Source organism: Sparus aurata, chromosome 11, assembly GCF_900880675.1.
Source record: "Sparus aurata chromosome 11, fSpaAur1.1, whole genome shotgun sequence".
Taxonomy (NCBI): Eukaryota; Metazoa; Chordata; class Actinopteri; order Spariformes; family Sparidae; genus Sparus; species Sparus aurata.
Genome location: NC_044197.1, coordinates 25,972,475 through 25,986,086, shown reverse-complemented (window position 1 = coordinate 25,986,086; position 13,612 = coordinate 25,972,475). Strand labels below are relative to the sequence as shown.

Here is a 13,612-nt window from a genome sequence, read left to right as displayed (position 1 = left end):
CAGAGTTCCAACTTTATCACTTCTGCACCCTCCAAACTGCCAAATCTGGAAGCAACACTATAATGTGGCTAAATATGGCAAAAAATTGCAGTAAATTACAGTAATGTACAGTCATCATTTAACAGTAATATACATGAAATTACAGTTACACATTGTGTTTCTACAGTGACCAGACACTACAGTGGCTTGATGTAAAATGACAGTACCTTACTGTGAATACTTGTGAATTCACAACAGTTTACAGTAACATTACAACAGTTTACTGTGTTTTCACAGTAACCCAACCACACCATTACTGTAAAACTACAATACCTTAATGCTAAATTATTGTATTCTGCTGTAGCCTAATCGCAGTATCTTCTTATTTGCCGTTGTAACTGTATTAAATACATATCCTGTAAATAAACAGTATGCGTGGCACATTAAATCACTGTAATTTTTACATATAAAGTGAATGTTCACATTTTGGCAACACATTAGCCCTTATTTTGCTGTGAATTTAATACATACAGATGTTGTAGTTAATCATTTTTATTGTGGTTTCACAATACATAACATTACAGAAAAATGCATTAAATCATATCACTTTGTTGAGCTCACTGTGTGTTGTACAGTGCAAGGACACAGCTGAATGGCAAATGCGTGACGCTGATGTCAAATGTCCATGGAAACTAATGATGTAAAAGAGTGGATGATGCTGCAGCCACAGATCGATCCGATTGATCTGATTGAACCTTTTAGTGGTGTGATCATTCTTGGTTTGCTTGCACGATTTAGGCTACAGCCCTTTGTTTGTTTAAACTAAGTGATGGATTACAGTAGGTCTGTAATTTATCTTTGTGTACAGCAGTGTACGTCTGACCGGTTACAAACTGTATACACAAGCTCGTTACATCACGCGGTGCACACTCAGTCTTTTCCCCGGCGAGTGGAACTCCACTAAAATGTGGCGACGCCGTACTCATGTCGCTTTTTACTTCACTTTGTTCTTCTTCTCTCTTTTCTTTTTTTTTTTTTTATCCACATCTCATTTTCCTCTTGTACTAAATCTCTCGTCCAAACTCATTAAGCTACATTCTTTTGTGTGTCCACATGGAAAGATGGCCTGATTGATGATCTCCACCACACACACCCGGCAGACGGAGCAGCTATCGCGCTGTTGTCTGTGTATAGGGGCCATTACATTTCACATGGCAGGGGGGGGGCTAAACACCCTTTGGTCACATCACCTCCAGTGATGTCAGAGGAAATGCCAGAGAGATGAAGTAAAGAGCTGCTTCATTGCAGTCCTGCAGATTCCTGGGCAGACGACCGCTGTGATAGCAGAGGCTCCAGTGTGCTGCAGTGGCTGATAGTGATTGTGGAGACACAGCAGAGAGTGTGTCTAATGTGTGTGGCCTTGTTTTTTGTTTTTTTAAATTATATACTCAATATGAGGTGGTTTTTAAATATTAAAAGCCTGATCCCCAGCTTTGTAGTGCAAATCTGGCCTCGCTGACGGGCACAGACACGCAGTCAAGGTCTCTGTTAATACATTAAATATTTGATCTTATTATGAATCAGTGATGCAGCAGCTGAGGCTCCGCAGCAGTGGAACTCAGAGACAAACACACAACACACATCAAAAAGTTGACTTCTCTCGAAACCATCTGGATTGTTTACTTCCTCAGAATCTGACTCAATCTTTTCCCAGCCACCTAACTAAATGAGAAGCAGAGATTTAACCTCTGAGATTCCTCCGCATTGCGTGAACAACAAAATTAAAGGGATTAACTGTTAACTTTGCTTAATACACTGTACGCTGCCGCTCTCAGAACTTTTAAGAAGCCGGTCATAAATTTGTGACCCAGTTTCTCTGAAGGACACGTGTTCTGGACGGTTAACTGAGGCAGAAAGATGAACGGAAGGCCTGCAGTGAAGATGAAAACATAGAGGAGGAAAGTTTTATTATTCTGTGGGATTCCAATGTCTTACTTCTGGACAGTGAATAAATCAGCAGAATGCTACTAGGTCACGAGAACATTTAAAATACAAAGTCATCCAAACTCCCAGCTGTGGAAACAAATATAGTAGAGTGGTGTTATTGGAAATACACTCGTTATTCAGTCTGATACAACCGTCCTTTTTAATCATTTTATACAGAGAGATGTCAAAACATTAGAAACACCTGTTACAGTGCAAGGCAATGTAGTTCAACAGCGCCACAAACTGCACCCTCCAAAATGAGAGTACGGCTGTTGATGGGATTCATGGCGGTGCTAGTTTTAGCTCGTTGCATCCAATAAACTGGCACGTGTTATAATACCACTTGGGCTGATGATCATTTTCATTTTCAGTCAATTAATTAATTTTGATCAATTCATTATTTAGTCTGTAATTGTTTCAAAAATTGTCTGATACGGGCTGATACTGATTATTAGTAATCAAAGAGACCAGAGAGGACCAAGGAGAGTCTTGGTGTAAAAAATCAGAATAATAATTAATACAATTTACTCAAGGAGCTCACTTAAGTGTAATTATTAGGTACTTGAGTATTCCCATTTCCTGCTATTTCACGCTTCCACCCTACAGCATTTATTTGACGACTTTATTTAACCAGTTACTTTGCAGGGTTGGATTATGCAGAGTATATATGCAGGTACACAGCTATGTATCACATTCATAATATCAGGCACACCACAAGTGGCAACTGCAGACAAAGAGAGGACCTTGCATCAGAGCCAAATTAGCACATTTTGAAATTGATTTATTTTATCTGCAATCTGACAAAAACCAACAAAATCCCATCGATATAGATAATTGCTGAATAATGGCTCTAATCATCGGCCAGGCCAAGAGTCAGTCTCCCTGTTGTAAAAAATACTTCCCAGAGTCCCAAAGTGACGTCTTTAGGTGTTGCTTTTGTCCAGCCACCTGTCCAAAACCCAAAGACTTCTCATGCACTGTCACTAATAATGAATTAAAGCAGAAAATCCTCACATTTAAAAAGCTGGATCCGGCAAATCTTGGAGATTTTTTTGCAGTCATTAAAAATCACAAAGGGATTATCAATACAGTTGTCAATTTGTTTTATTTCAATCAATTAATTGTTGCAGCTCTAAATACCGCCACATATATATTTGTCCACATGTGAATGTGTGTGTAGGTGTCCGGAAAGGTCTTCACGTGTGCACGTGCGGTCCCTCGTTGTTTAATCTGGGCCGTGCATGGCAGTCTACCTGGATGACCTCATGGTTGGGCCCTCCACAGATGAGGAGAAGCAGAAGCATTATGTTGGCCAAAAAGCACAGTGAGCAGGCTGAGGTCATAGCGAGATAGGGCTTGTGGAAACACTGATGCTCTCGCTAACATGACTGGCCTTGGAAACCACTCCCGCAGGAACCCCAAAAACAGGACAGTAAAATCACACTGGGCGGTCAGACAGGAGAGCGGACCAGCCGATGTTCAGCCAAATAAAGACCTGCTCTTTCCTCGGGTTTCCATTACAGCAGAGAGGACATGCAGGTGAAATGTGGATTTCCATCCAGGGAATGTGTTGCATAATATATGCTAATGTTGTCCGGCTGGAAACCATCCTTTAACTTCCTCCCTATAAATGTATGAAAGACAGATGACCCGGAGCGCAAGGACAGGAAGAGGCTTTTTTAAAGTTTGTGTTGGTCCTTCAGGGTATCTATTTTTCCGCAGACACTGCCTTGTAAAAGATTTTACATACTTCCTTCACAATGACATCATTTCATGGCTCATTAAGATGATGTCATCGTAACCTGTCGGGGAGAAGAGGTTTTGTTTCATTGCGCTCAATCTCGGCACTGCGAGTTACTGTGCCTAGCTGAAATCCAATGAAAATCCTCAAAGTGATTTTCATCATGTTGTTTACAGATGCCTGATTAGAACTGGACCGTATCATAATGTTCCTGAAGATGGGAAACGCTGATGGCTCACTGTACGTCATTACATTTCAGTGTTTTTGTTTAATATCTGCAGATGTTTCAGTGTATTTCTGTTTGTGCCCTTGTGTTTGTTCCAGACGGAGTTAATGAAAGGAGCTCTGAAGGATTTGAATCTGAACCTTGTGGAAATGACTGACGAGAACGCCACACTGGATGGAGGGGACGTGCTTTTCACAGGTAACCCGCAGCGTGTCCCCTTCAATCACTGTAAACACGGCGATCACACATTATGCCATTCTAACAACAAGCCTGCGTTCATCCACATAGTGAAGATTTAATAAAGAAAAAACACATTCTGCACAATATGATGGGAAACCATTAAAAAAAAACAGAGCGATGGCCGATGTGAGCCTCTGCAGTCTGAGTTCATAGCGATTTCTGTGTTTCTGGATCTTCCACACAAACATTCCTCTGTGCGACCTCGATGACCCGGTGCTTCAGCGCATCAACCAGAGTTTCCCATTGAAAAATAATCCGACGCGTAAATGTTTTGCGCTGCGCCCACACGGCCTCCTCTCTGGCATCAGGTAATCGAAAGGACAAGAGGCGGCGAGAGTCAGGAGCGCGGTGGTCTTTATTAGATCTTCTGTACGTTCTGCTGCAGTCATGCGGTGAGTTAAAATGTAGGACAGTGCCTTCTACACTGTGCAGGCCACTCGGAAAAAAGCATAGTACACTTAATTGGGTTTCTAGACGCTGGCTTTGTGCGCTCGTTCCTTCCAGCTGAAATGGGTTTCACATGGCAGGGTTAGAAACATTTCCTGTTGGCAGGGTGAAGGCTCGGCAGCTACATTAGGAGCCCATCCCTGAGCTGCTGCAGCCTCGCCAGGCAGTCAGGTCTCTGTGTGTTGGTGCCCCACCATACTGACCACAGTTGGCCTTTCTCACAGGCATGTATAAAGAACACACTGTGGTGACTGTAGTGTTCAGCTGCTGTCGCTGCGCAGGCTCCTCGTGTTGCTGCTGTTCAAGCTTTTGAAACTTTTACCGCCGTAGACTTTAGAGTTTAGATTTAGTTGTTGTTTTTTTTACAGTCAATGCGTTTGTATGGCCTCATTTCCTTGTGAGATAATGTATAGCAATGTATTCATCTGTTGATCATGTAACAATTAGTAGCATTTTACATGTATAAATCACTTTAATTTGGCCGTATGTGAGCAGATTGTAACGTGACATGAACAAAGATACTTCCCCGTCTCTCTCTGTTGCCTGTACAAGCCTTTGGACGATTTGTTCGAGTTGTTTAATGCTGCTGGACTGTGGCTTTTTTTTTTTTTGTGAAAGACTCGGGTCAGATTTTTCCCGCAACAGTCCTAAGGATGTGACTTCACACACGTTCTTGAATGCCTCGTCTCATTGCCTCTCTCCGCTCTGCGAACAGACAGCGACAGTAGCTAACATTAGACTAGAAACAGAGTCAGCCAACATAAACTAACAACCAGCCGGTCAACACAGAGGTTCCACAGAGGTCTTTTTAAATCGAACTCGATGAGATCAATTAAATTGAACTCTGATTCTTTCTTCAGGTCGAGAGTTCTTTGTGGGCCTTTCCAAACGGACCAATCAGAGAGGAGCAGAGATCCTGGCAGATGCCTTTAAGGTGAGTTTAAAAAAAAGTGGCAACTAGTACTGAAGTTAATTTTAGAGACAAAGAAAGAGAAACTTGAATGTACTTTAACCTGATAATGTAATCTGAAATTTAGGGGCAGTGCAACAAGCCGCAAACACAACACTGAGATATTATCATGCCAGCCGGGTCAAGTCTAATATTTGCTCTCATGTTAGCTCAAATTTGGTTTAAATATATCAGACTCTCCGGCTGTAAAATACCCCAATATGTTCATTAGGTAGGCCTAACTTAGTCTGTCTACCATGGTGGATTCTGAGAGCTTTTTTTTGCTGAGAACATCTGTCAGTGACACTGATGAGAGCGGTGAGAGTGAACCAGAACAGTGATGTTGCAGGCTTTAAAGCTCTGTAAAACTTAGAGGAACTTAGTGGTAATTCTTTTTGGTTGTGTTTGACCCATGGCTTATAAAGAAAAATGATTAGAGTAGCTTTAAATATCAGTAGTTGTGCTTTTGTTTCTTTAAGGATATATACTAGCATATGAAACACTAGTTTTAAGACAAAAACACTGATAGCTCAGTTCTAAAACTGCAAGCAAAGTGACTTTTGCTTCAAAATATATATGCTAACTTGGTCAATCATTATGATAATGTATGGAATCAGCATGTGATCTGGGCACATAACTGCTGTATATAAGAATGGAGGAACATTTTTAAAAGAGGCTTTTTTCTTCTTAAGTATCTGAAATGGTCTCCTAGCGCGAGCCTGCTGCGAGCAATCAGACATCACAAACAAGAAAAAGCAAGAGAAAAATATTACATGTTATCAATCATAAAAGCTTTACCACCAGGAAGATAACAGCATCATCACTACATTTATCTTGCTTCTCTCATTCTCTTCGAACTCCCCGTTCTCTCTGATTCCATTTCTGCCTCCATCCATCTCTGTCTCACTCCTCCCCCGCCTCGCTTTCCATTATACTGTATATACACTGTATATAAAGAGAGATAGGGACTTTTGATCTCAGTGGGACTTTCTGGTAAAGTACACTCAGAAATATCTGTCCTCCATCCATCCACCTCCATTTCCTCTTTCCCTGCATTCACTTTACACCGTTGCTGGCTGTGGATGTGTGACTTCCAGTCAGTGTTGCTACAGTACATGAAAACATGAACTGTTGCCAGGAGTTATGGAAACCCTACCACACATCCTGTTGTCTGTCCTATTGTTGAAGGGAAATGATTGACAAAGATCCAAAGTACCCTGTTGTTTTTGTAAGTTTACTTGTTAGAAAAAAAGCTGTTTTGCCGAAGAGAGCTGATTTCAGATTACTACGGCCACGAACATTCCAAAAAAAAAATTGTAGGGAACACCAAGTTTCTGTGTTGTTGTTTAGCACCACTGAAGCGCGGCACTCTGACATAATTGATCGATGGATGCAGCTGTAAAGAGTCCCAGTGGCAGTTAGTCATCAGTGCCCCGGTCCAGGCCTCAGCTGGCTCTGAGGCATTTTTAATCAGCTATTGATGCGAACCTCTGCCACATCTGTACACAGTGATTATACAAGCAGCTGATGACACTGAGTGAAAAGGTGATTTTGGAGGGAAAGACCTCTCCTGTGAGTCACTTTGTGACCACCGTCATCCTGCGCTGCTATTAAATCAGCCCGTCTTTGAATCACTGCTGCATTTACTGAGTGTTGCCGTTGAGAACTGAGAGGAATAAACAAAAGATGTTTCTCCCAGTTCTTATCCATCACTGATGACTCCTGTTTGTAATCATCATTACCATCAGTCAGTACCTTCATCTTAAAAATTGCATTTAAAGCTCATTCTTCCACTTTGTAAGTAAATGCTGTCTTCCTTTGAATGACTTTGACTTAATTGAGTTTGACTGTCGGCTAATTTGTCACTTTGATGATTGAATTCTTTCATTATTGAGCCTCCGGTGAAGTCTTTTTTAAAACACAATTTAAAACATGAGAATGACAACTGATATTAGTCTGGTCTCTCTCCTCTTTAAAGTAAACAAATGTGAAACAATCACTAACATCCCTCTCTTTAATAGGCTGTCAGATGACCTCACATCAGACAAAAACACTGATCCTAGTGTCTAGAAAGAGCCTGATAAAAGTGTATGACTTTGTGCCAAAGATTTATATTGTTGTCCAAAAACTATTAAAAGCTCATCAGTGACCCACCGCGTTCCTTCATCATGATGAATGTGGACACATGTTCACAGTCCTGCTGCTGTAAACACTCCCATGCATGCCAAACTGGCTGCTGAAATCTGTAATATCCACCCCTGCTTAAATGTTCAGTGTGGCACATTTACAGAGATCTTTTGGCAGAACTGGAATGATGTTTTCATTAGCGAATAATGACCTGAAACTAAGAACTGTTGATTTTTTTGTTGCCTTTGAGCCTTTGATACCTCCACAGAGCAGGTCCTCTTCCACGGAGTTCGCCATCTTTCTACAGTAGACCTAAATTCCACGCACTGGACATTTAAATAACATTTGCTAAATACTACAATGCCCAGATATTTAAAGTTTGTGCTTAATTGTAAGAACAAATGAGCTTGGGGCCCGAGTACCACAGTGAGACTAGGCAGAAAGGTTACGATATTTTGAGACAAACGCATTATTGGTTCCAGTCTTTTCGTGTCACAAAGAGTTAAATATTGAGCCAGCCTGGTCCTTAAAGTGAAAGTAAATGTGTCAGCCTGAGCCGTCTCTTTTCATCCCTTACGGATGTAATTTATTTAACATTTTAAAGGTCCCATGTGGCATTTGCATGCCTTTTTTAAAAATTATAAAACAGTTGAAAGTGTCAGCCCTCTTGATCCACGGAGAAATGCACGGCACCCATATTCATAAACTGTGCCTTTAAACGAGCTGTTAGGACTGCAGTAAGGTTGTGATGTCACAGCTATCCCCCAACACGGCTATGGTTGTAAAAACACCGGCTTCAAAGAGCCAGGCGTTCAGGTAGAGGGTGAATAGAGGCGCTGCAGCAATTATGAGGAATATATTTTGTGAACATTAAAAGTCTGTAAACTTCCATTAAAACTATACATTTCCAGGTAGACACCTGAAATAGAAGCATGAGCCTGAAATTAAGCATGACAACAGGACCTTTTTAATGTTTTTTTTTCACACAAAATCTAGCTCATTAAAGCAACAAATAAAGAAAATAAGTATCTTTGTTCTCACTTCAATGCTGACTGAATGAATCTCAAGCCTCAGCACTAATGGAGATGAGGCTATGTCAGCATCCCGCTGAAAAAGAGGAGAAAATCTGTGTGTCCAACCCGATGTCATGCCGACCTGGGCTGGAGCAGATAAACACCTGTGAACACTGCGACTGCAGACTACTGAGTCATTTGTCCTGCGAATCAGTTGCGATTGGCCAATTTAAGACAATAACAATGTGTTAGTGTTGCATTTGTACCGTGTGAAAGGGATATATTCCTCCATCTTCCAGTGTGTTGTGGCCTCATCTCGAAAGCCTCAACTGAGCTCAACGATCACCACCCACATATGACTCACACATACAAAGGAGATACTTTGCAAAATACCCCAGAAAGTGCTGAGACAACAGATTCAGTTTAACTGTGAGGATTTAGGCATGCAGCCTACAGACAGGGTCACAGGGTGGGTCACAAACACAGACTGATTCTATCTATCTTGTTTACTGTTATTGTAATGTGAGGGACTTTCATGCCACAGACTCGTGCGTGTTGCTTTTGGATTTGCTCCGCGAGGCCAAATCAAAAGAGAAAAGCCGGCAGACTCACGAGTTCAGAGGCGAAGAGTTCAGCACATTACGGTAACCTGGCTGGCCTCGTTGCGGTGCCATCTGTATCTGATTTGAATTCCTCATTATGGATTCCTCTGTGTTTTCTGTTATCTTTGATAAGACAGGGCTAAATGACGCGTCTCCAACAAATGACACTCGGAAAAATCGCTTGAGCGTCCATTATTGTTTTTTCCGTTTTTTATCTGATGCCTCCTGTTGCTGTTTTTTCCTTTCATTATCAAATTAAGGACCATTTTGTTGCCAGGTTTGTTTAGCACTCAGCAACTACATGCAGATGTCAAAGCTCTTTTCTTTACAGTCCTTTTTAAAGGTTAGAGTAGATGGTGCTGCTGATTGAATGAGTTCCAGTAATATGGGGGCCAAATCGCTTCTTTTCTTCTACCACTCAGAGATGTTGAATCCTAATTTTTGCCAATAAGGCGCAAACTTGGACCTCAACAGAGAAGCTCAGTCTGCTGTGCCTCCGGGTTAGTCAACAGGGTCTGTTCAGATCATTACATGGCAGTGCATAAGCTTGTTAGTCCAGATAAAAAGCAACTCTGCCTCTCCCTCGATTCCCTGATGGATTTATGTTGATAAGGAGAAAAGTATGACTTCTAATTTTACACTGCAACGAAACTTCTCGCTCATGGATAAGGGATGAAGAAAGTTCCGATTACATAATTCCCAGTTGTCCTCTATGCATCTGCTAAACAAGCACCGAGGCAAGAGTTCAGGAAAACATCAAGAATGGGGTAATTTAGATTTTTCGTGTGATGAACTGCCAAGTACTATTCTGTTCCTCAGCCACAATAACTCTCTCAGTGAATCACGGCGCTTTAATTGGGCTAATGGTGCAGCGCAAATATTGACCCGAACAGTGTTAACATATACTTGAATGGAAAATGTCACAGTTGAGTGTAACGATGGAAAATGTACACAATACCTCATAAGGTTTTATGAAGCTGAGAGCCATAAAAACCCATTCAAAACATATTATGTGATTAAATAAACACACGGATGTCAGTTGGAAGTTATTTCCTCAGGCCGAAACCAAAATTTATACGGTCATATAAATGTATTCACGTAGATTCAGGAAGGAAAGGCCTCAGAAAGTACGCCTCAGGTCTCGTATCCCCTCATAATTCAAATTACAACTCGGTATCACTTCAGCGTTTACGAATGTCGGCAGGACTCGACTCTGGCTTTGGCAGATCTCAAAAGGCTCGCGGTGTGTCCAACTGTCGCACACTGTGAGTCTGTGTATCAAATGCTCAATCAATCAACTTGAATGCAGGAATTTCTTCCAGACCAGTAAATCAAAATCAGAACAAAGTCGGTGGTAAAATGATGTTGTTTCAGCAGGGTGAGCTAAATTCTAGCTTTTCAATTATGGACCTGAGGCTTTAACTCTTGTGGGTATTTTCATGAAGGGATCCGTCAGCTGTCCTCTACGCCATACTGCAGAAATCATCCTACGTTGTGGTAATATGGGCTCTTAATCAATCAATTTGGATGGAATTGTTGGCTGAGATTTAAAGGTCATAAAAACTAGCATTTCTTTAATCAGTGTCTCACTATGGATGATGGTATCCTACACGTACACTACATGTTCTGCCTTAGTTATAAAAGACTTTGGTCATTTAACATGACAAATTTTCCGCATAGTGTTTTTCCTCCTTGCCTTTCCCTTGAAGTGGGCAGGGCTCAGAGGTGTCATATATGTTCCTCTGCACCAATCGGATTTTAGTGACATTTCAAACAAAATGTGAAGAAGGCCATCGTGTCCTGTTAGTTAAATATGATCAAACCACATCCATACATTGCCGACCAGGGACGTTTTTCTTTTAACAATCTTTAAATTTGACTGTTGCTTACTTAGCTGGGAAATTTTAATATTATAGAGAATTGCTTAAAAATAATTACTCTCCAAGGGTTATTCCACAATGGAAATACTACAAATATACAAACATGTAACCCAGCCCTTTAAACGCAAGACATAATAAATGAAAAGTACATCTACATCCATTAACGGCAAACCATAAAGAATAGTCTGATGAATTTATCTATCATATAGTTCCTTCCCCTCCCTTTCACACGCTTCAGAAAGATATTTAAAAAAAAAATGCAAAAACATGAGCCCTGAGGTGTTCAATTATAGCTGCATTCTCGGTACCATCAAATCTAAGACAGGAACATGACCTTTTTGAAGCTATATTTGTGGTGAACGATGATATGAAGGACATTATAGAATAGAAATTGTTGTTGTTCTCCCCCTCATATAGCTCCCAGTATTCACAGATTGTGTCATCTTCAATCACACCTCTTTATTTTCCCGGTCCAAAATGTAGTGGTGGTGTACCACGTGATAACCGTGCCCACCGCGAGCTCTACATTTTTAGGCAAATTATACTTGGAAGTATTTTTCACATTTGATAAACAAAACAATAGCACGTCTTCTGCCCGTCATTGTGAGAATTCAGCCTGGAATTGTTACGTAAACTCCTCATATGACCGGTTGTTTTGTAAGACCAGGTATGTAACATCCTGAAGCCAGAGAGAGCCTCTCACGTCAGGCTCCTACAAGCTGCTCTGTAATATCCTCCCGAGCCCAGGGCTCGCCAACATCAGCTGCCAGACACTCCTGCTGCCGCTGCTCTGCCCCTCAGCTGGCCACCGCTTCATTTTAAAGGCCGCCCAGTTTAATTTTGATTTTTAATTTTTACGTTTTAAACACGTGCCAACGGACAAAGGGGGAAAAGGACGACTTTCGTTGAGCTCTCACAGCAATCCAATCCAACCATATATGAGGATTATCTTATTAGATTCAATTTCTGATATTTGCTCTGTGGTTCGCAGTGTTGCCTCACAGCAAGAAGGTCCTGGGTTTGAATCCCTTTCTATGTGGAGTAAACATGTTCTCCTCGTGCCTGTGCTGGTTTCCTCCTGGTACTGTTGTTTTCCCCACCATCAGACCCCTTGACCGAGGCACTGGCTTAGAATGTGGAGCCGGGTGCTTTAAATTGGCTGCCCACTGCTCCCTCAGGATGGGTTAAATGCAGAGAACCAGTTTTACTATATCGTTTGTTGTTGTTCTTCTCCTTTTTCTACTTCTTCTGTACATAATTATAATTGCAGGGAAAACCCCATGTGTAAAGATGCTCTCAGTGTTGACACCACACACCCAAAGTGATTTCTGCTCTGTGAGGGTCCATCAGCTCGTCCTTTCCCGTCATCAGGAAGCTCGTCATCCCTCATCGTGGTTTTTTAAGCTTCACATAACCGCGTTGTGTTTTGCAGGACTATGCCGTGTCGACCGTGCCAGTGCTGGAGGGGCTGCACCTGAAAAGTTTCTGCAGTATGGGAGGACCAGGCCTGATTGTCATCGGCTCCAGTGAACCGGCACAGAAAACCCTCAAAGTATGGACGTGTGTGTGTGTGTGTGTGTGTGTGTGTGTGTGTTGTACATGCAATAAGTGCATCATCTGTTGCTTCGCCCCCCAACCCCAGCTGTAGTCATGGAAACCAGTAAATCAATGTACTACCATTGTTTGCATAACTGTGACGCACATTGACGCAGCCGAGTCCTGTCCCTTTTTTTTTTTTTTTTTTTTTTTTTTCTTTCCCCTCCCGTTCTGCAAAGTATTCAGCAAGAATAACACTACAAGACAGGACATCACACGTGTTGATTCAGAGCAGACTCGCTGATTTACGGCTCGACTGCTGCTTCCCACTTCAAGCGCACAGAAACCACCTGTCGCCTTAATCCCCGCTCATTAATTCATATTCTCGGCTAATCTGAGGGGATTGCCCCGGGCGCTCTCGCTCCAGCTTCAATTACAAAGGTGTTGTCCCTCCATCAAACAGCCCGAGCTCATTACCGCGTAAGAGGAATCGATTGAGCTCCATCACAGCGGCGAGGGCCCTCAGAAAGTAAACCCAGGGGATGCTGAAGGAGTTGACACGAAAAGAGGAGGGGAGTGGACACCCTGACGGAGACAGATTGATCCTTTCTCGCGCGGAGAGCAACAAATATCAGCTCATCCCTCTGAGGGTATTATCCCTGAAATTCCCGAACATCAACACATGAGACAGTGTGTGAACTTTCTGAAAGGGGGCATACAGTGTTTGCACAGCATAAACACACATACTGTATGTCTAATTACATAAGTATGAAGCACGGACACCCCTTGGCCTCTGCATATCTTTTCTGGCAGGGCTTTCACGTGCCTCTTAGTGTAATACCCCCCTCTACTGGCCCGGAGACACAAGGTTATCTTAAGTCAAGTA

The 13,612-nt window shown here is 42.0% G+C and overlaps 1 protein-coding gene across 1 annotated transcript in view; it reads left to right on the top strand.

Moving 5' to 3' along the window:
• Positions 1-13,612, top strand: part of ddah1 (dimethylarginine dimethylaminohydrolase 1) — an 81,847-nt gene that overhangs the window by 54,668 nt on the left and 13,567 nt on the right. Inside the window, exons 2-4 of the mRNA XM_030432653.1 lie at positions 4,031-4,130; positions 5,480-5,553; positions 12,623-12,742. Of these exons, the coding sequence (XP_030288513.1) occupies positions 4,031-4,130; positions 5,480-5,553; positions 12,623-12,742 (294 nt within the window). The remainder of the gene's footprint in view (positions 1-4,030; positions 4,131-5,479; positions 5,554-12,622; positions 12,743-13,612) is intronic.